The 21,490-nt window shown below is 41.0% G+C and overlaps 1 protein-coding gene across 1 annotated transcript; it reads right to left on the reverse strand.

The window, feature by feature from the left end:
- Positions 1-1,591: 1,591 nt before the first annotated feature.
- Positions 1,592-19,449, reverse strand: LOC5566550 (zinc finger CCCH domain-containing protein 18). Its single transcript, XM_001650879.2, has 7 exons — positions 19,365-19,449; positions 18,782-18,864; positions 13,069-14,556; positions 12,474-12,994; positions 3,397-3,540; positions 2,662-3,326; positions 1,592-1,903 (listed from the first exon to the last, which is right to left on the reverse strand). Exons 1-7 carry the CDS (start codon positions 19,376-19,378, stop codon positions 1,708-1,710), a joined length of 3,111 nt encoding a protein of 1,036 aa, XP_001650929.2. The 5' UTR covers positions 19,379-19,449; the 3' UTR covers positions 1,592-1,707.
- Between the last annotated feature and the right edge of the window lie 2,041 nt (positions 19,450-21,490).

Here is a 21,490-nt window from a genome sequence, read left to right on the forward strand (position 1 = left end):
GAAGAATTTCCTACAAAAACATATAGACCTACTCGAAAGAAATCTTCAAAGAGCTTTAGAGGAAATCTTTTGTAGATTTTCAGAATGAAATTCCGTAAGTTTTTTTTTTTAAAGCGAACACTGTATAAATAAGATAACCTGTGATGGGTCTACCACAAAAGGTCGAATCACAAAAGGCCGGAAGCACAAAAAACACAAAACATAAAAGACTATGTTGGTATTATACCGGGCAAACGCTTGCTGTCCGAACTCGCTGTCGCTCGTCGGACCTAAAAATGGAAAAACATCCTCTGTTTGCATTATACCGGGCAAACGCCTGGATTTGCTGTTTGCATGACACCGAATAGATGCTATACACACCCTTCGGATATCAGAGACTTCGGCGGCCTTCTGCCGCCTCAGTTCGTTCATCTTCAATGCGGCTTTTCACTGTTTACTGACATGACTGCATTTAACAAAGCATGGACTTGTTCTTTTCATATCCAAGCTTTATTCTTTAGGTTTGTAACTTTAATTCGGCCTTCTGTGATTCGGCCTTTTGTGATTCGGCCTTCTGTGCATTCGGCCTTTTGTGGTAAGCTAGAATGTATTCGGCCTTTTGTGATTCGGCCTTTTGTGATAATCCCCCTGTGATGACTACTGATAGGGTAAAAGCACCGGTTTTGGCCAGCCCAAGAGAAAATGTCAATACAAATTAAATGGGAAGCCGTATTTATACTACAAATATGTCAAATGCAAGCTTTCAATCTATATTATGTGTGTAAAATATCAAAACTGAGCTAAAACCATTTTTTCGCTTTGAAAATCCCGTTGGTCAATATAGGCTAACGGAACCAATTTCGGCCAGAGATTTAACTTCGGTTCCTAAATTGGCCAATCGCATTGATTTCTCATGAGAGTGGCCAAATTAGGAGTGCCCTGGCTAAATTAGGTGTATGGGAGTTAAAATTATAAGGAAAATGAATTGTTTTTCTTATGTTTTGAATCAATTTGGACGAGTAAATGAATGTAGCTCTATCATGTGAATGTGATCTACTAAACACAAAAGGTTTCATGCTGTTTGGGTTTGTAAAACGGTGAATAATCCACTATGGCTACAACTGGCGTATGGCCAAAACCGGTGCTTCTACCCTACATTCTATCAAAAAAATCAGTTATCTCATAGGGAAGATATTTTTGAAAGATTTGAGAAACTTTAAGAAGAATCCTGATAGAAACATGTGACAAATTGCTCTTGTAGCGTTCTACAAAAGATCATTCGAGGAAATGTTATAGATAACTTCATCAATATTTTCCATACAAACTTCGAGGCGTTTGCAGATGGAGTGAAATAGTCAGAGAATTAGTTACACAAAGTATAATCAAAGTATTTTGAAATTCCTTACTAGTCAAATATTTCATGTAAGTCTGGATTGATCTAATGATGCAAATTTTTGCCTTCCAGTTCGAGAGATAAATAATTAATTGATAACGATGTATTGCTTTTGGTTTTTAAATAAATAAAACTTTTATTATGAACGAAAAAAACCGTTCATTATCAACATCAAAAATACACTATGTCAAAATTTTACAATAAATGAAAGAAAATATATTTACAATAACAAAATTATGCCCTACACAAAATCAAAAATATAATGCGCGTGCAAAAAACACTGAACTTTTCACCAGCGTCAATCACTCCCCAAGAGCCTAATCCTATTTCAATCTCTAATGCTTTCTACTGTGCCTGCTTTTCTTAGATTTCTTATGTCGCCTTGACGGATTTCGTTCGTCGTCTTTTTCGTAGTCTTCCGAGGGTGAGCGCGGGCTTCGATCCCGTTTAACGACAACCACCGTGCTTCCGATGGTGGTCCGACGATCTGAACGGGAATCGCTGAAAACTACAACCTCCTCCGGCGACATCCTGTTGGTGAAGAATATATAGGTAATAGGGAATGTTCACTCTCTGACGGTAAGGGAATCCTTTTGTCTCGACGGGTTTGAATGTTGGTATGCGCAATCGTATTTATGTACTTTTCTCACTTAGTTTGTTACTAAACTTTGTCGGCTTGATGGGTACTCCCCTCTCTCTTGGTGTGAGGGTTTTGTGGGTTTTAGCTTAATTGAAAATTTGTTAATGTTGCCTACAGACTAACTTTCACAGTTTTTGCTCAACTTTTGTCGTTACACAATAGACTTACTTACGATGTAAATGGTTATTAGAAATAGCAGTTTCAAGGGAAAAGCTAAGCGTGTGTGGTTGGATGTCAAGCTATTCGTTCGAACCTGAGCCTTGTACTAGCGGTTCTTACAGTAGAACGTAAGGCGATTAAGCCTACCTGTTAGATATTAGGGGAGGGCTATGACTTCGTTCTGATTATATGAACGAAAACGGCTTAGTGTAAATTAGATAAAACTGTTGGACCTGCTATAAGAATTTGGGAGATGATAAAATCCTAATCCTAAGGCGTAACATACTCTAGAGCGGGTATTTTTTTCAACAACAGCTAGCACTTGACTGTACAATTAGTTACATCAATGAACAATCTTGGAACGAACACAAGGATAAACAGAAATTGCTCTAGGGAACCAAATCCAAGCTCTCACCACACGTGCACGCAAGAACACTAATCCTAATCCCTCTTGTTGAGTCTCAAGCTGTCTCAATTGTCCTTGACTAACCTTTGCAGTTTGCGTTTGTCCGCATCATTGACCCCTATCCGCTTATCTAGCCTATCAAATACTCTGGACTTTTTCGCCGGCGGAGCTTTGTCCTTTTCGCTCTGGCGGGAATCCGACCCGGAAACCGGTTTGATCACGATGCGCCGACTTCCGGAGCCAAACCCACTGCGGCTGTCGCGATTGTCGCGGCCACTGTCACGACTCTCGCGGCCACTATCGCGAACTTCGCGGCCACTGTCCCGATTGTTGCTGCTGACCAGTGGGGGAGGTTTCTCCTTCGGCGGCGAAGAAGTATCGACTTCGTTCAGTAGCTCTTCTTCGTACGCATCCAGGAAGAGATCCAGCTCATCGCGGTTGTCGATGACCTTCCGTTTGGGCGAGCTCGGGGACAATGAAGGCTCATAGGTTAGTTCCTCTTCTGAGGGCGGCGGAGCAGCGGATTGAGCCTTCTTCGATGGATCATTTTCCGACAAAGTGGCCACCGGGGCTTTCTTGGGCGAATCTACCGGCAGTGCGGGGGGCTTACGCGATGACGACGAGGACGATGAATGGCGATCCGAGGACGGCTTGCCGTCCAATTCGGATTTCTTTTTGAGGGAGATGATCTTCTTTTCGGTCACTACGATCGGAGTGTACTTGGCGGGTGGTTCCTCGGATTTACGGTCCTGTGGGAAGAGGAGTTGCGTTAGCGAAAATTCGGGTTTAGGGGACGTGATTAAGACCGAAGATACATACCGAAGGTCTCGGCTTCTTGTTCTCCTCCGCCGCTTGTTTCCGACGCATTTCCTTATCTCGAAGAATCTTCTCTCGGGCAGCTTTCTGCTTCTCGATTTCCATCCGGTACGCTCTGATTTCCGGATCTTCATCGTCATCCTTTCTCTGCAAAACATAAGAAAATGAAATGGAATTTTCTAAATCATCGAACCAACTGGGCGACTGTGACCGGACGACTGGGAACCAACAGTGACTGGGTGACTTAAAAATTGTAACTGTCTGAGAAAAGAAACCAAAAAAAGGACTTTTTCTAAGGAAAGCTTCCAGAGTTTATTTCAGGAAATCCTCCTCAGATTCCTCCAGACTTTGAAAAAAAGTCTGAAGCCTTTCTTTCAAGAATTCAACCTATATTTTTCCCACATGTTACTCAAGAAACAGCTCCATGAATTTCTTAGAATTTCATTAAACGCTTTCATCCACGTTTTCTTTTCTTTAAGATTTCAACCATTCAAAAATGCGGCGCTGAAGGCCATAGGGCAAGCGATTGTAAGCAAATCGCTAAGTGCCTAATATGTGTCGACAGAGCAGACAACGGACACTTAACGGGCGGACCCAAATGTCCGGGCACAAGCGGAGTATCAAAGCAGCCAAAACGGAAGTAACACAGTTAAATTTGAACCACTGTGATGCAGCCCAGCAGCTGCTTTGGCAGTCAGTCTTGGAAACCAAGACTGACGTGGTGTTATTATCGGACCCATACCGCATACCAGCCAACAACGGGAACTGGGTGGCGGATAGGTCTCAACAGCTAGCAGCTATAGGGACGACAGGACGATACCCAATCCAAGAAGTAGTCTCTAGCTCAAATGACGGTTTTGCGATAGCAAAAATCAACGGCGTGTTCTATTGCAGTTGTTACGCGCCCCCAAGGTGGTCGATTGAGGAATTTTCCCACATGGTTGACAGGATGATGGCCGAACTAGCTAATCGGCAGCCAGTAGTGATAGCCGGCGACTTTAATGCATGGGCAGTGGAGTGGGGTAGCCGCTGCACCAATCAAAGAGGCCAGCTATTGTTGGAATCCCTGGCCGCATTAAATGTAGAGCTGGCAAATGTGGGTACAGTGAGTACCTTCCGCAGAAATGGTGCAGAATCGATCATCGACGTGACGTTTTGTAGTCCTAACCTTTTAGGTACCATGAACTGGCGCGTTGATGACGGTTATACTCATAGCGATCATCAATCGATTCGCTATAGTATAATACCAGGCGGGCAGAAGGCAGCGCGATGTAACTCGACCCAAGCCCGAGGATGGAAAACAGCGCGCTTCGACGGCGAAGTATTCACTGAAGCCCTGAGGCGCGAACGAAACACTCTGGACCTAAACGGTGAAGAGCTAGTTGCTATGATATCACGAGCGTGTGATGCTTCCATGCCGAGAAAAGCCCCTCCTAGAGAGAACAGGCCGCCAGTGTATTGGTGGTGCGAATCAATTGCAAATCTTCGAGCAATCTGCCTTCGGGCTAGACGAAGAATGCAACGCGCACGCACAGAAGCACAAAGAGAGGAACGCGGTGCAGCATTCAGAGAGGCAAAGTTGGCTCTCAAAAAGGAAATCAAGAGTCGAAAACGGGCATGCTTTGAAAGTCTATGCGAGAGTGCCAATTCTAGTCCATGGGGTGACGCCTACAGAGTGGTAATGGCTAAGACCAAAGGAGCCATAGCGCCCCAAGAGAAATCGCCCGAGTTGCTGCGATCGATAATCGATGTACTCTTCCCGCACCATCCCATAAGCCCATGGCCCCCAGCGCCGTATGCGGCAGATGAAGGAGAAGAAGTGGCGAGAGTGACGAACGAAGAGCTGGCAGAAGTCGTGAAATCATTCGCGTCAAACAAGGCACCGGGACCCGATGGTATCCCGAATGTTGCCTTAAAAGCGGCAGTGAACACGGATCCGGACATGTTCAGAACCACGATGCAACGCTGCATTGATCAAGGAATCTTCCCGGATGTATGGAAGCGACAGAAATTGGTGCTACTACCAAAGGCGGGGAAACCACCAGGTGACCCGTCGGCGTATAGACCTATCTGTCTACTAGATACGACGGGCAAGTTATTGGAGAGGTTGATTCTCAACAGACTAGTACCGTATACGGAGAGTGCGGACGGCCTGTCCAACAACCAGTTTGGATTCAGAAAAGGTAAATCTACTCTGGACGCCATCCAGTCGGTCGTTCAAACAGCTGATGTGGCAATCGAGCATAAAAGGAGCGGCATCCGTTACTGCGCGGTTGTCACTCTGGATGTGAAGAATGCGTTCAACAGCGCAAGCTGGGAAGCAATAGCACACGCGCTTCACCGCCTCAAGGTACCGGTGCAGTTGTGTAAGCTTCTAGAAAGCTATTTTGATGGTAGGATTCTACTGTATGACACAGAGGAGGGGCAGAAAAGCGTTCGAATTACCGCGGGAGTACCTCAAGGTTCAATCCTGGGCCCGCTGTTATGGAATGCGATGTACGATGACGTACTGAGGCTGCCCCTTCCGACGGGTGTTAAGATTGTTGGCTTCGCCGACGATATCACCCTAGTGGTCTATGGTGAATCGATGGAGGAAGTAGAGTTGACAGCAGCGCACACTATTTCCCTGGTTGAGGAATGGATGAAGTCTAGGAAACTAGGACTGGCCCGTCATAAGACTGAGGTGGTGGTGGTCAACAACCGCAAGTCCGAGCAACGGGCGCTTATCTCGGTAGGTGATTGCACCATAGAGTCCAAGCGATCCCTTAGGCATCTTGGGGTAATGATCGATGACAAGCTGAGCTTCGCTAGCCACGTTGAATATGCCTGTAAAAGGGCATCTACGGCTATAGCGGCGCTTTCGAGGATGATGTCTAACAGCTCTGCTGTAATTGCCAGCAAACGCAAGCTGCTGGCAAGCGTGGCGCTATCCATACTAAGGTATGGAGGACCAATCTGGTCAAAAGCGCTTAGAACGAACAGAAACCTAAAGCGGTTGGAAAGCACGTACAGGATAATGTGCTTAAGAGTAGCAAGTGCATACCGGACGGTATCTAAAGAGGCCGTGTGCATCATAGCCGGGATGACGCCCATCGGGCTCATCATCAAGGAAGATGTTCAATGCTTCAACCAAAGGGGTACCAGAGGAGTCCGCGACACGTGTAAAGAGGAAACGCTCAGAAGCTGGCAGCAGGAATGGGATAACTCCACTAAGGGTAGATGGACCCATCGACTAATACCAAATGTGTCAGATTGGTATGGTAGAAGCCATGGGGAAGTGAACTTCCACCTGACACAGTTCCTGTCAGGACATGGTTGCTATAGACAGTACCTGCATAGGTTCGGGCACTCAGAATCTCCTGCGTGCCCCAATTGTGCTGGTGTAGAGGAAACAGCGGAGCATGTCGTGTTCGATTGCCCCCGTTTCATTGTTGTGAGAGGTCGCATGCTCACTACATGCGGAGGGGACACGTCCCCCGACAATATTATAGAGAGAATGTGTGCGGATGCCGAGTGCTGGAATGCAGTAACTACGGCTGTCACTCACATTATGTTAGAATTGCAGCGCCTATGGCGCGCCGACCAAGAGTTGGCTGCAGAGGATTAGCCCTGCCGAGGCTGGTCCCTTGTAACATTGTTTAAGTCGGCTAGGAGAAGCAGTTTGCCTAGGCTACTTCTGCTACACGTGTTGTGCTATATGCACTGGTCCCTTCCCGAAGAAATACCGTAAGGTGGTTCCGGGGAGATGAGGGTCTGAGTCCAAGGGTCATGTCGATGCACTGTTCACCACTTGAGCAATTCTAAATGAATTGCTCATGCACAGTGCATAGGCTGGTTTTAGCGGGTCGTCGTTGGTGCGTCATCCCCGCATTCCCTGAGTTATCTTCTCAGGGGATCTGTTTGCAGATTTCCCCCTTGTAAAAAACAAAAAAAAAAAAAGATTTCAACCATGAATTTCTCTAACAATACCTTCAGGGAAGGACGAGGTCCTGATCGAGCTTCTCAAGCACGGAACACGCATACCTGGAATCACGATATTATCAAACTTGAATGAACGTAAAATTATCCTACGCAGGGTTTCAGTTTATGGTCTAACCTTACAGAAAATCCTTAAAATTTTCTATCGATGAAAAATAGAAATATTCAAGTTTTAATATATATTTTATGGAAAATTCCTCCTTCCATGATTTCCATGAAGGCTATTAATTTCAAATAGAGTGAACAAGATTTGAAGAAAACAAATCGAAACATGTATCATTTTTAATTGACGGCTCAGGTAGCATATGGCATATCGGAGCCGTCTTCTTCATGTCAGGATACGAGTAACTGACACTGAAGAAGACTGCAAGTGGTAGTCGAAATACGCGTATCTGTCAAAGATAAGCATTTAGGAGCGGAATTAAAAGGTACACGGTACTCCATCTACTTTAAAGTTTCTCTATAATTTTCCCGGTTTTTAATCCATTCTTGCCAACGATTGCAATTAACTTTTTCTATTTGTCACATTCGACATTTTTGTCGATTTCGAGTTAATACCGTGGAGAGTCCTCGAATGATAAACATTTTCGATTAACTTACTTGTGAGATTGTTCTAGAAAATTCGAAAAAAAATTACACAAAATGTCACATTACTAATTGTAACCGCATAACAGTCACATTGAAGTTTTGAATGAGCCTCGTAATGTAGCAGCAATCAAATTTCTATCAGAATTATTTTCTGACTATTTACCCAATATGCGACATTGACTGTAGACACTACTAGCAACATATTTGCTCCACCAACAACGTTTCTTCAAGATACAAAATTAAATCATGATGAAAACTATACGCACGGTAAATGGTGTACCAGCGTGCATGGTGAATGGTAACATAGAACGGTACGAGGCAACCTTAACATGATATTTGTAAACATGATTTTCAAGTTTTTTTAGAAATCACTGCAGACACTCCCAACCCAATCCGGGAAATATTTTTGACCGAAATCCTAAGTAATCTCTGATCAAACTTCTGTAGAAATTTCTGATAAACTCCTGCAAGGATCTCCGAAAGAAATCTTGGGCTCTTGAGGAAAATTTGGAGCATACTCTGGATACATTGTTAGGATGATTGTCGAAAAAATAATCAATCTAATTTCTGGGTAATATCCTACATTTACTGAAGGAATTCCTTGAAAAAAATCGGACACAATCCCTGAAAATGTATATATGAGCGATTCGAGGAATTACTGGAATAATTACTGTATTATTTGCTGGTGTGAAACTTCACATGAACATCTGAAGAATCCATGAAGACTTTTCTAGGGAAATTACTCTAGAAGTGATTGGAAGAAGTGCAGGAGTAGTTATTATATGGAATACTGGAGGTATTCCTAGAGAGTAGTGTCAGATCTGTTGAAACTGTTGCCTGCTCCTTTGTGGGCGTGCGACGGAATCCGGATCAATTGTATTCGGTTCTCGTTGCGCGGAAGAAAAACAAAGTGTGCGGGAGAAAAAACAAAACGCATTAGTAGTGTTAGATCCGTTGAATCTGTTGCATGCTCCTGTGGAGCGTGCAACGAAATCAGGATCGTGTCTGGTTCGCGTAGTAGTCACACTATCGGCATCGGTCAGCCGTGCTTACGTATTCATATCATATTATATCTTTATCGTTTACCAAAACGAATCCTTTCCTATTTCCAAACTCCCAGTGTTTTCTTGTGGAAGTGCAGAGGAGTCCTCGGCTTCCAGAAAGCAAGTAACACGTCAACATTTCCCTCCCATCCTCAAATTGACCTGCATTCGGACGCAGCCGGCGCCGGTATTGTTTGTTATAATGATGAGAGCACATTTAAGATGCTACTGCTCCTGAGTAGCATCTGTTGGTTCCCTGTGTAAGTACAGCTGTTCTTGCAATAACGGAGTAGCAACTGCGGGCGGTCAATCATGCTCATGCTCATGCTCGGAATACTGGGGGTATTCCTAGAGAAATATGTGGTGGAACTTTATACCGTTAACCCTTTCTTTCCCACAGCTTTGTTCGACAATTTTACTATCAAAATGGCGTTTCTAAAAAAAAGTTCTTTAACAAAAGATATTCCAAATCAGCTATATTATTCAAAACCACAATAAAAAAAATGATTGTTTTTCAATAGTTTGACCCTTAGGTCACTTATTTTGATGTTTGATAAGACAAATGAGCGTATAAATTTATTCTAATTATTATTGAGCTACTCGTACCAATTCGGTTTAGCCCGCGTTCGTTGAAAATCGGTGGATCACCTGTACTACCATGGGAAAGAGAGGGTTAAGTACCCGCGAACACTCCTAATTTCGCTCACTGACATGTTAACCCTCTAATACCCAAATTTTTGTTTTCGATCTAAATATTATTTTTCGTTATCTAAAATCATTCTAAACACGGTTTGGGCAATGATTTATTTTTCTTCGCAAATTTATTAATTTTGGTTTTTGATTTTTATTATTTTTATTTTTGAACATCCCTATCCTTTTAAATTTTTTCTTGGATCCTCTTTGGGATACTGATTTTTGACAATAATAAAAATTTGAGTTTTTACTATACTTTTGAAAATATGATTTTTTAATTTTTTTTTCTGGAACATTTTTTATTTTCCGTGTAACTAACGGAAAAACAGATTTGAAATCATTTCAATACCATCAGGCTCTTCTACTGTGATAGGTTGATCGTAGAAAAATATAAAAGGTACGATTTTTTATAATACACGTTAAATGAATCCCAGGCATTTGTAGGTTATATAAGAATACAATTTTTCAAACAATTTTTAATAATACAAATAAGTTTCAAAAATCATAAAAAACTTTTCTTATATGCGTGTTATGAGTTAAGGTTTAAGCCAAAAATAAAATCATTTTAATTTCCGAGCTATGAAAAAATACACCAAATTCCAAAGTGTACCCCGTCTAAAGGCGGGGTTGGGTATTAGAGGGTTAAACATGTTTTGCAAAAGAAATTTTTGTCGGCTAGTATTTTCAATAATTCTACTTCAGCCATGGTTACATAATATGCGATTACGTAGTCCAATATGTATAAAAAATATGAATAAAATGAGAGTGAGCGAAATTAGGAGCGTGCGTGAAATATAGCAGCATCACCGTGATAATTCCTTACTCTTATCTTAATTGTCAGCGAAAATTCGGATTTTTTTTTTCACAAACCACCGAAAAAAAAAATCATAGAAGAAGAATCTAATCTCTGATCAAAATTCTGTGAAAAAAATAACCAATCGATAAACATTTACCCAACTAATTGGTATAAATCTGACCTACTTCAATTTTTTCTATAGTTTCGATTACTGATGCCATGTAAGAAATAACTTAGAAAACGGGACCAGCTTCGAACATTTATTATTACTTTATTTTATCGATCCTTCGTGGAACCGGTCCCATATAAGCCAATTATATTTTCCTTCTTAAATGACAAATTTGGGTTACTAAGCTAATTCAGACATGGTCGAGCGGAATCACTTCAAGGTATTATCCAGTGACTGCGCTGTGAACCATTTTTTTAGCAGAATTAGGAGATTCCGACCTCAAGTAACATTGTCGATTATTTTCATATTTCTGGATGACCAGTATTCCTGAAATAGTTCCGCACGACCATGTCTGAGTTAGCTTTTGAAAGTTATGAAGTTTGATACCCAAATTTACCAGTTTTGAAGAAAAATAGAGTTGACCTGTCTGGACCTGTTTCAAATAGTTCTAGGAAAAAAAAAACGAAAAATTATTCTGGTCCCTGCGGTGTATAACACCCTTAAACCGATAAGCTTTTTTTTTTTTTTTTTTAATCTTTATTTGAGTGTATTTTAACGCACGAGGGCTAGTTCTACACTTACCGATAAGCTGCTATTGCAGCATCAGAATATTGTAGAATGTGCTATCCTTTGTTAAATAGATATAATGCCCTTTTGATCTATATTAATAAATAATGCGGTGAGCATTGTGCACTCTCTTATTGATTAGTATTGGCATTCTCTTATTGTCCCAACAGCTGTACTGTTTACAACACCTTGCTTCTTAAAAAGTCTGAAAGGAAGACTAAGTTTAATTACAAGTTGATGATTATTATTTTGTTTAACGTATATAAAAGTTCCGTAGTCTAATTTAGTTCTCACATGACACCGGTTGTCAAGGAACTAATTGAATTGGAGCCAGATTTATATCAATTTGTTGAATAAATGTTGTTGAAAAAAAAAAAGTACTCGAGAAAGTAAAAATCTATATTTCATTGGAGCTAAAATAAAACAATATGCCAAAAATTGCAAAAATGGCAGAACTTTGAATTTTTGTCCATTGGCTGAGTGGAATTTCTGAAACCGTTTTTGATAGACATTTTGAAATATTCGCTGAAGATTTTTCAGACCATTGCTGGAAGAAATTGTGCATGAATTCTTGAAAGAATCCCTGAGAAATTGATTTTCAGTTGTCTACTGAAAACAATCGATGTAGGAAACCTTTGTACATTTTGTTGGAAGAATACCTGTATAAATCTTTGAAAAATTTCCTAGAGTATCATCTGGAGAAATTGGGGGCAGAATAACTGGAACAATCTGAGTTAATTCCTGGGAATATGATAATAGTAATCCCTGTGTAAATGACTAAGAGTAGTTATGTTGGATTACTAAATAATTTCCTGCAACAAATTCTGGAGAAATTGATCTGAACTTCGGTTAAGAAATCGCTAGAAGATTTTTTGGACAAATTCCTGCTACAATTAATAGAAACATAGGAAAGATCCCTGGAAGAACTCCTGGAGGTGCTCCACCAAAAACATCTGGAAAAATCATAAGAATTACTTAAGTTTTTCCTCGATGATTCTGAGAATAAATTCCAAAAGTACCTGTAGAATAGTTACGAAAAACTTTTTGAAAATATTTCTGAAGCTTCAAGAATTTCGCACAAAGATTAATTAATGAGGATAGAAAAAACAGTGTCATTAGAGATCATGTTGGGTAAAATAAAGAAACTTTAGAAACCTTCTTTTAGAGATAAAGACTTTTTAAAGAGTTGCATTGAAATAGTGTCCAAATCCCTAAAAAACCCTTGAACCTTCTATCCAATACTCACGTCATTGTTGCTCCTCGGATTGTCCCCAAAGTCGCCACTCTTCCGCCTCTTCGGATACCGATTGTCGTCGTCCCGATCGCGACTACCATGGCGCCGCGATGGGAAATTCCTTCTGGGCGGCCGGTTCGTGTCCCGGTCCCGACTTCCGGCACGATGCCGCCGCGGTGACCTCGACCGATCCCGTGGCGACCGATCGCGATGTTCCCTGTCGCTGCGATCCTTGTCGCGGTCGCGTTCCCGTTCCCTCGAACGACCCCGTTCCCGATCGCGCTCCCGATCCCGATCTCGTTCACGGTCACGCTCCCTGTCGCGATCTCTGTCCCGCTCCCGGTCCCGATCACGATCGCGTTCCCTTTCCCGCTCGCGGGATGGCGATCGCTCAAAGCGACGTTTCTCCACTTCGATCCGGTTCTTGTTGATGAACTCTTCCTGCTGTCGGAGCAGCTCTTCGTCACTGACCGGCCGGCTGTTGATGTTGGCCAGGAACTGTTGGCTGCTGAGCGCGTCGCGCATCAGTTGATCTGCGTGGGAGAAAAAGAGAGTGTAATGTTAGGTAACGAGTTCATCGTCGGTTACGGAATACAATTGAACTTACTAGTTGCTGCTTCAACACCTCCCTTGAAATTAGGATTGATCAAAACCTTTCTGGGAAGAACCGGAGTGGCGGGAATCACAGGCACAGCTGGGACTGCCGCAAGGGGGGGATTATCGAATCCAAGAAGTGGAGGCGGATGAATCGGCATTGCTCCCATTGGACCTGGAGGACCACCAGAGGGCATTTCTGGGCCTCTACCTGGTCCACCCATTGGGCCGAAAGGAGGTCCACCGGGTGGGGGAGCACCGGGGCCACCTGGACGATACATTGGTCCACCGGGTCCCATTCGTGGTCCTCCACGCATGGGATCGAAAGGCGGCCGATCACCGGGACGCATCATTCCCGGTCGCATCATGGGATCAAATGGAGGTCCACGTGGCGGAAACGGTGGTCGACCCCCCATGGGAAAGTTCATCCGACTGTTGCGGAAGTTGTTCATGTCACCGGGAAAACCGGGTCGCGGTGGGAAACGAGGTCGCATACCACCTCGGAATGGACCTGGGCCGAAACCTGGTCCTCCGGGACCTCCCGGATGTGGCAGCATTCCATGAGGCGGGAAGTGTTGTTCTCCCGAAGAAGATCCACTGGAGTCGCCGGAATGTTTGTAATTGTTGGGCCTATTTGAATGCGGCCGATGGGATTGCTGTTGCTGATGATGGGACGCAGAGGAATTCTTATTGCTGGTTTCGTGCTTCCAGTCACGTTTCTCTGTAGATTCATCGGTATCGTAGGAAAAGTCCTGTTCACGATCCTTAACGTACAAATCCAATACGTCCTCAGTTGAGGTGGTGTCGCACTGTTGACTGGAGGATTTGGGCTTTTCGTTTGAAGAAGCCTTCGAATCTTTGGCTTCCGGTTGGGTGGAGGCTTGCGAAGAAACGGCATCCGTTTCTTCCTCCGTTTGGGTCGACTCCCGAGCAGATGAAACATCCAAATCCGTTTGCGACACGGAGGATTCCGTGAACAGAGAGGTTCCTGAGGCTGACTCCGGAACGAGAGAAGAACCCGATACGGATGACATGTCCGTTGTGGTATCCCTGCCGGATTCGGATTCTGTCGAGGCTGGCAAGATCGTCTCCTGACTGGAAGGAGGTTCATCTTTTACGATCGGTTGAACTTCCTGTCGAGGAACTTCCTTTACTGGTTGCACTATTTCTGGTTTGATGATTTCTTTCTTCACTTCCGGAACAGGATGCGATACCTCTTTTGGTATTTCACTACGCTGTTGCTGCTGCTTCTGCGACGAAGGTGGCATTCGTTCGGCGTTGTTGGCGATCTTCTTCGGCTGTGGTGGTGCTGCATCTTCCCTAGGAGCAGGAACGACGGTTGGAGTCGTCGTCTTTGTTGTGGTCGTCGCTGAGGTATCCGATTTTTTCGACTGACGTTGAGCTGCTTCCTTCTCCTTAGCGGCGAGCTGCTTGGCGACCCAGTCTTCCGATTCGCTGAGCAGGAACTCCTCCTCGTGCTGCTCGAGCTTGATGCCACTCTCTGGATAAACGATAAGAAAACGTGGGGCGTTTTGAATCTTAAACTGGTCGCTACCTAAAGTTTGACTTTCTGACTGGCTGCAAAACTGGGAAAGTTGACTGCACAGTGGGATTCTAACTATTGGGTTGTAACTTCTTTCAAGTACCTATTTTACATGATAGTAGTGGTGAACCTTCAGGTCGGTTTTAAATATTTTGACCTCGACCCTTAACGACGTAATGATTTATCATTAAACATATTTCAATTGCTATTTTGTGATTTTTTTTTGTATTGTTTGTAATAAAAAATTGCTATCAAAATATATTTGTCTTGCTTAAACGTTTTTTTTTTCTTGTCTTTGTTATTTTTATAATTGGCAATGTTTTTTTTTTTTTCTTTTTTTATAGACAGTAAACAAGACTAATTATCACAGAATCTCAAAATACTACATCTCAACAATACAGTCAGAACAATGTAAATAACACTTACAAACTATCACCACTCATTTTTTAAATAAAAGCACCTAAATTCATTTTTTCAGTATCTTCAGAAGATTCACCATACTAATATCAGTCTTTCTTTCAGGTGCAACTACTACAGTAGTTATGGTTTATCAATTATGGTTTAGCAATCACCTATGTATTGCTTTACACTTTGCTGTAATACCTTAAATAAACGAATCACAAGAAGTTTGAACTAAATTCGTTTTTGATACTCTCTAAAAATGCAAATCGATATCCTGGTACTGTTTCAAATATATATTTTAGGATGTATTATCTAGTAAAAAAACTGAGGTTGAGTAACACTGTGTTCTTAATTGGTTGTTAGAAACTCAGTTTCTACATTTGCCTCACAATACTTCACCATTTGCATTAAATTATCTTTACGTACAAAGTAATACTTAAAACACGGGAAACGTTTTTTGTGCCAGAAATTATGATGGTTCAAATAATCGTATTTTCTTGTAGAACTAAACAATTCGAAGCTACTACTTTTTTTTGTATGACGCATACAATATAATTCATAGTTAAAAATTTAGGAGATTGAGATTGTTACAAAGTATTATAAATTATATGGAAAATAGTCTTTAATGAAAACTTTTGAATCTTATTGAATAGTATTATATTTTCCGCAAGAAGAAATTATTTTTTTTTTACTTGGTTCAAAGCATTCTGTAAGACGAAAATATCACACAAACCTAAGAAATTGTAGTATGATTGTCATGATTGTTCTTCGAAACAAGTGCACAAGTGCAAACTCCATTTTTTTATCTACCGTACAGTATTCACTAATATAATGATTGATTCACATTTACCCAAATTTGATATCGATACACATCGCTGAAATTTCCAATATGGAATGCTCTCGTTGATTCGTACTAAATCGAACGTATTATTATATGACCGAATTCGTTTGATAAGAAAGGGAGGAATTTCTAGCTTTTATAATTCATCAGTATGTTAATATATAGCGTATGTTGGTGACGGACAGAACTAAAACAAGTACAGATTATTTTAACAACATTTTTGTTTTTGTGGTTTCGAATATTCCAACAAGAGTTTAGAAAGCATTTCTTGTTGTTCTCTGTGAGATATGTTGAACCAACTCGACTTTATTAAGATTAATGTATGAATTGAGTAATCTTGCGAAACTTCATTTACATTTACGCTGTACTTTTGAATAGAGTTTTGAATAAGGTTACGTTTTTGAGAGGTTAAAAGGTAAGAAAAGACGCTAAAGGCATGGAAGTCGTCCAAAAAATGAAGCTTGATAAACTTTAGAGCTCTAAAACTACATGGACAGAACCAATTTAGAGTGCCAAAGGAAATCTCTCAGTATTGAAGACCAGAGTACTTATGATAAACCATTCTTCCTTTTGGCATGAAGTCTCAACTGGACATATCAATCCAACCTCTAGTCACTCTTTGCAGCCAACTGGTTACTCATGCTGATTCTGATTACGATCGTGTCCCTGTTACATTTCAAATATCGCATGAAGCGTTTCTCAATCCTATCAGCACAGATAAACAGACGTAACACTTAGAACAAATCTCGATCAAAATCCTAGTCACGAGGACATGTACGCACAATGCTAAAACTAGTGTGTTTGGCCGACGGGCCAACAGATGGCGGTAGTGTGTAAACGTCAAACGCGAACAAAAACTATGCGAGCGCTGCGGGTGGTGGATTGGCCACCTACTATAGTTTTTAATCGACCGTTAAAAAGGTGGTCGATGGACAATGATGAGAGTGTGACGTTATGTTTGTCTGTGCTACCAGCGCCACTTTCAATTATTTACAAGCAGACTGGAATCCATATGAAACATACATCGATAGCAATAATTAAATCTTGATGTTACATTTCTTTGCAAACAAAACTTGATTATGACAATGCTCTCGAAATTTTAACAAAATCCATTTTTAAAGCAAGGGGCATTGCAATACTCAAATGTGACGTAAAATTCGAATCCATGATTACAGACGATGATCTTGAACACTTGATCCGTCTTAAAAACGTGAGGAAAATGCAATCTCGACGCACTTGTGATCATGCTATGAAAATTGTATGACAGGATCTGCAAAAAGAAATTAAAAAACGTGTTTCTTAAATAGGAAGCAAAAGTTTTGAAAACTAAATTTCTCGTTTGAGCCCTGGCTATAACCCCTTTTGGAAATTATCTTAATGTTTGAAAAAAAAAATAAAGCCAATTGGCATTGAAAGAGGAAAACAAATTATTACTAATTGAGAAAAAGTTCATTAACTTGCTATGCAGTTTGAAAGCGAGCAAAATTTCAATTTAGGATTCACTAGACCAATTAAAAATTAGGTTACTCTGGATTTTGGAAGCATTCTTAATCAAGAAAACGTCCTCACAATTTCCTTGGGAACTGATTTAAGGAGAAATAAGAACTATTGTTTTAAAAAAATCAGAAATTTGAAAGCCCATGGAGATAATGAAATTTTTACATCCTCATCTAGAGAGTAGATTATGGAAAGCACATGGAAAAATGCCAAAGTTGTACCAATTTTAAAACCGGACAAAAATCCTGCTGAAGCTTGCGGCAATATATCCAATCAGCTTGCTTTGCTCCATCAGTAAACATGTTGAAGAGATCATTTTGAACAGAATGATGGTTCACATAATCGAAAATTCAATTTTTGCTAATGAACAGTTCGAATTCCGACATGGACATTGTGTTCAGAATAATAGTAGTCGAAGCCGATTTTCTTACAAAATGCTCAACTTTGGCGTGCTGTAACTTTGTTTCCCTATGAGAAAATTGTATGAAATTACAGAAAACTGCAAATGTACTCAATTTTATATTCACAAGATATAAAATTTTTCACACTATCGGGTAAAAAATTAAGCACCAGGTGAAATCGCTTAAAATAATAATATAAATATCTGCTGTACTTGAGTTTTTAAATTTTTCTTTACTCATCGTTTTAACAATTTCCACTCAAGCTATAAATGCATAAACAAGCCAATCTTTCACAAAATTGTTGCTGAAAAAAACATTTACAAAAGAAATACTACTATTATTTTGAGCGATTTCACCTGGTGCTTATTTTTTTAGCGGTGTTTTGATTATTTTTATAATTTGTGATAATGAAATTGAGTATATTTGTAACTCTCTGCCAAAATTTCATGCCGATTGCTCATACGGAAATAAAGTTACAGCATGCCAAATATGGGTATGCTGGAGACTTGCATCATTATCAAGAAGCGATGTTTCAGTACTCGACTGATTAAATCACTGCTTATAATTTTGAACTACTACGGCAAATGAAATGTAATATGCTGTTGTCAAAATGTTAATAGAAGCTAAATTTAGTTGTACTAAATTAGAATGATTATGTTGCCTAACACAGAATACACAGATATAAGAAATGAATGTAATGTTTGAAACGATACTAATAAAATAATGAAACAAAAGGTCAGAATGAAGGCTGGTCAGACCCCAGAAGTTCCAACCGGGACATTATCCAATCAACCCTCTCTGAGGAACCTCAGAAACAATTTTATAATAGCTTCTAATGTTTAACTATAATTTTATAACACAACCCATTCATATAAACCATATACTTCCACTCAAGTAATCGTAATAAGGCCCCAGCCCTATGTCATCATTCCCAGGAAACAATTCTCTCGATTGTAGATGCAACCAATTGGTTGCACCGAAAATCGATTTCCTTCTTTACAGTACCAAATTAGGAGAAACCTCCCACCCCCACTCAGCTTACCATCGTCGGACAGCAGCAATTCGTCCTCATTCAGAAGGGCCGGATCTTCACCTTCCGCCAGCTCATAACTGAGCAAGTCGTCACTGGACATCATCAACGGGAACAGGAACGGACAAGAAATAAATGCGGAAAACGAGACTATTTTTAGTATCACCACCCTTCTTCACACTTCACCCCTGGACGGGGAATTTATTATGTAGTCGTAGATCGATCGATTGCACAAATTTCGATTTCGGAGTGAGACAACCGACGTTCCTCGGGGACGTCCACCAGTACAAAATCCTGTTTTCACTTTCCGGCTTCAAAAGCCGCACAAAACCCGAAATTGCCACCGCCAAAGGCGATTGCCACTGCCTCCGCCACACAGAAGAGGAATAAGAGAAGAAAAAAAATAACACATGTACAAGCCAAACTGAAATCGATCACTACGCCACGGTTCCGATCAGAAACATTCCACTTTCTAGCACTCGCACTTCACCGACTCCCCGGGAACACTTTCCGGTGGTTTTCACTCCGAATCGAACGAGATTTTCCGGCAAATTTTGCAATAAATTGCGACGCCACACAGCCAGGCCAAACTTACTTCAAATCCGACATCTTGGTTAACCACTTTGTTTTGACGTTTCATGCGGGGAGCTCGACAAAAAAAGAAGAAAAAAATACGCCTGACAGCCGTTGAATGTCGACCCGTGTCGATGTCGACTGACTGCGTGGGACATATCTCGCGTAACAATTCAAAAGGGCCAATCCTCAGATCGCTGACTCTGAGAAAATTCGATTTGAATATTATTCACCACATTTTCAATTCCTATTTTTCAGTATTCAATTCAATAAATGTGATTTCTTGCTAGTTGAGTGACGATTTACTATTACTACACGCTAATAATTGATTTTATTCTGAAAACTGACAAAAATGTGGAAAAAATGATAAGTTTAAATGCTTGGCCCATTTTCGATTTTCATCAAGGCATGGGCCTTTTTTATTGGCCAAAATAGAATTTTATTAGCGTGCTTGGCCCAAGGCTAGGCCTTTTCGGTTTTCAATGAATGAGCAAGAGAGAGTCATTGGCCTCTCACCATGCTAAAGCTATCAGTACACACTTTGTCAAGTGTGCAAATATTTGGCTATTTGACGTTTCAGACGTTTGCCTAACGTTTGCCGTTTGCCTATTGTTTGCCAAAGGTCAGTACACGGTGGACAAACATTTGACAAACTCTTATTTGTCCATGTTTGCCACTCGAGAACTGAACGGAGTTGCAAAGTTGACCAAATAAAACTTGTTTTGGCATACTTTTGCAATATATATTTCCTCATATCTTCAAGTATTGGCTATTACAAAATTAGACAAATATTTGCACATCAATGTTTGTGCAAATATATTTGGTCAGTACACATATGACAAATAAATTTGTCAAAATTTGGCAAATATTTGCACATTTGGCAAAGTGTGTACTGATAGCTTAAGGCCAATGACAGTTTGCGAAATTTCCCGATTGTAGGCCCTCTTGATGGAGCGAGAACCAATCATTGGCCTTTTCGAGTGGGGGCCAATGAATGATTTGGAAAAAAGCGGTTATTGGCCGTTTTGAAAACCGAGTTTATAACGGTAAGTTTTATGATTATGTTGACAATGTTTGCATAGTTTGTGGGTGTTGGGAGATGCTATCGAATGGTATCAAAACCCGATTTGTTTACAATTTGATCATTGGCCCTTTAGAACTGTTACGCGAGATATCGAGGGCAGCAGGAAAAATGGGGGTAAATTTCAATCACGAACACTCAAGAAAATAGCCCCCTGGAATACATGCCCCATTAAACATTTGACAGTTCACCAGCCGACTAAATTGGTTGGAAAATCGGTCGATTGTTGCACTGACGCTTATGGAAGATTAACATTGGGATCAACCGAATAGCACCCGATTTAATTGGGTGAGCCGACGCAATCCTACTAAATAGGTAGACAAATCGGTATTTTAAGTAAAATCCAAGCAAGTTGACCTACTAAACATAAGATTTCCTCGGTCACCCTATTTAATCTAGCGATTAGTCAGTTGATCGCTGTGTTAAACTTCCATAAGCGTCGGTGCAACAATCGACCGATTTTTCAACCAATTTAGTCGGCTGTTGAACTGTCAAATGTTTAATGGGGTGTATGAGCCTATGCATGCTATAAAACGTTTGACTTTTACTGTGCGCCCTGTTTTCAAGTTGCCCGTGAGGAAGAGAGAGACAGCACCAACACACGGCGCACAGTAAAAGTCATGAGAACAAAAGAATTTATGGCACGTACAGAGGCTCATACAGTTGCACATATCAAGCGTGTGCTAGAATAAAGGCGTAAGTCGCATGATCGATTTCTCTTCATCGATCCTCTCTTCTGTAAATAAAGATGGCTATGGCTAGATGCAAGTTTGTCAGCATTTTTTCACCTCCAGACGCAAGATTGCATTTTTTATTTTTTGTATGGACCATAACACTATGCAAGACCCCCTCCCTCCCCCTGTTGCGTTACGTAATATTTGGACGGTCCCTAATAATCGTTTATTATTGTACTTAATAAAATGTGGTCCAATTATTTATCAGTTACAGAAAATCAGATAAGGAACGCACTTAGTACTAGAATAATAAGTAAAATATGAATGTCGCATTCCAAAACTAGTGAGTCTCGTGCCTAAAGCTAAGTATGCTGTATCGCTCAAGAAATGTAA

Source organism: Aedes aegypti, chromosome 3, assembly GCF_002204515.2.
Source record: "Aedes aegypti strain LVP_AGWG chromosome 3, AaegL5.0 Primary Assembly, whole genome shotgun sequence".
NCBI classification, from domain to species: Eukaryota; Metazoa; Arthropoda; class Insecta; order Diptera; family Culicidae; genus Aedes; species Aedes aegypti.

Excerpts from the sequence above, each read along its gene's own strand:
- LOC5566550 (XM_001650879.2), bottom strand. Across the intron at positions 12,995-13,068 it reads AGGTGTTGAAGCAGCAACTA|ATCAACTGATGCGCGACGCG; the intron begins GTAAGTTCAATT and ends TCTCCCACGCAG. Across the intron at positions 3,541-12,473 it reads ATCCGAGGAGCAACAATGAC|AGAAAGGATGACGATGAAGA; the intron begins GTGAGTATTGGA and ends TATGTTTTGCAG.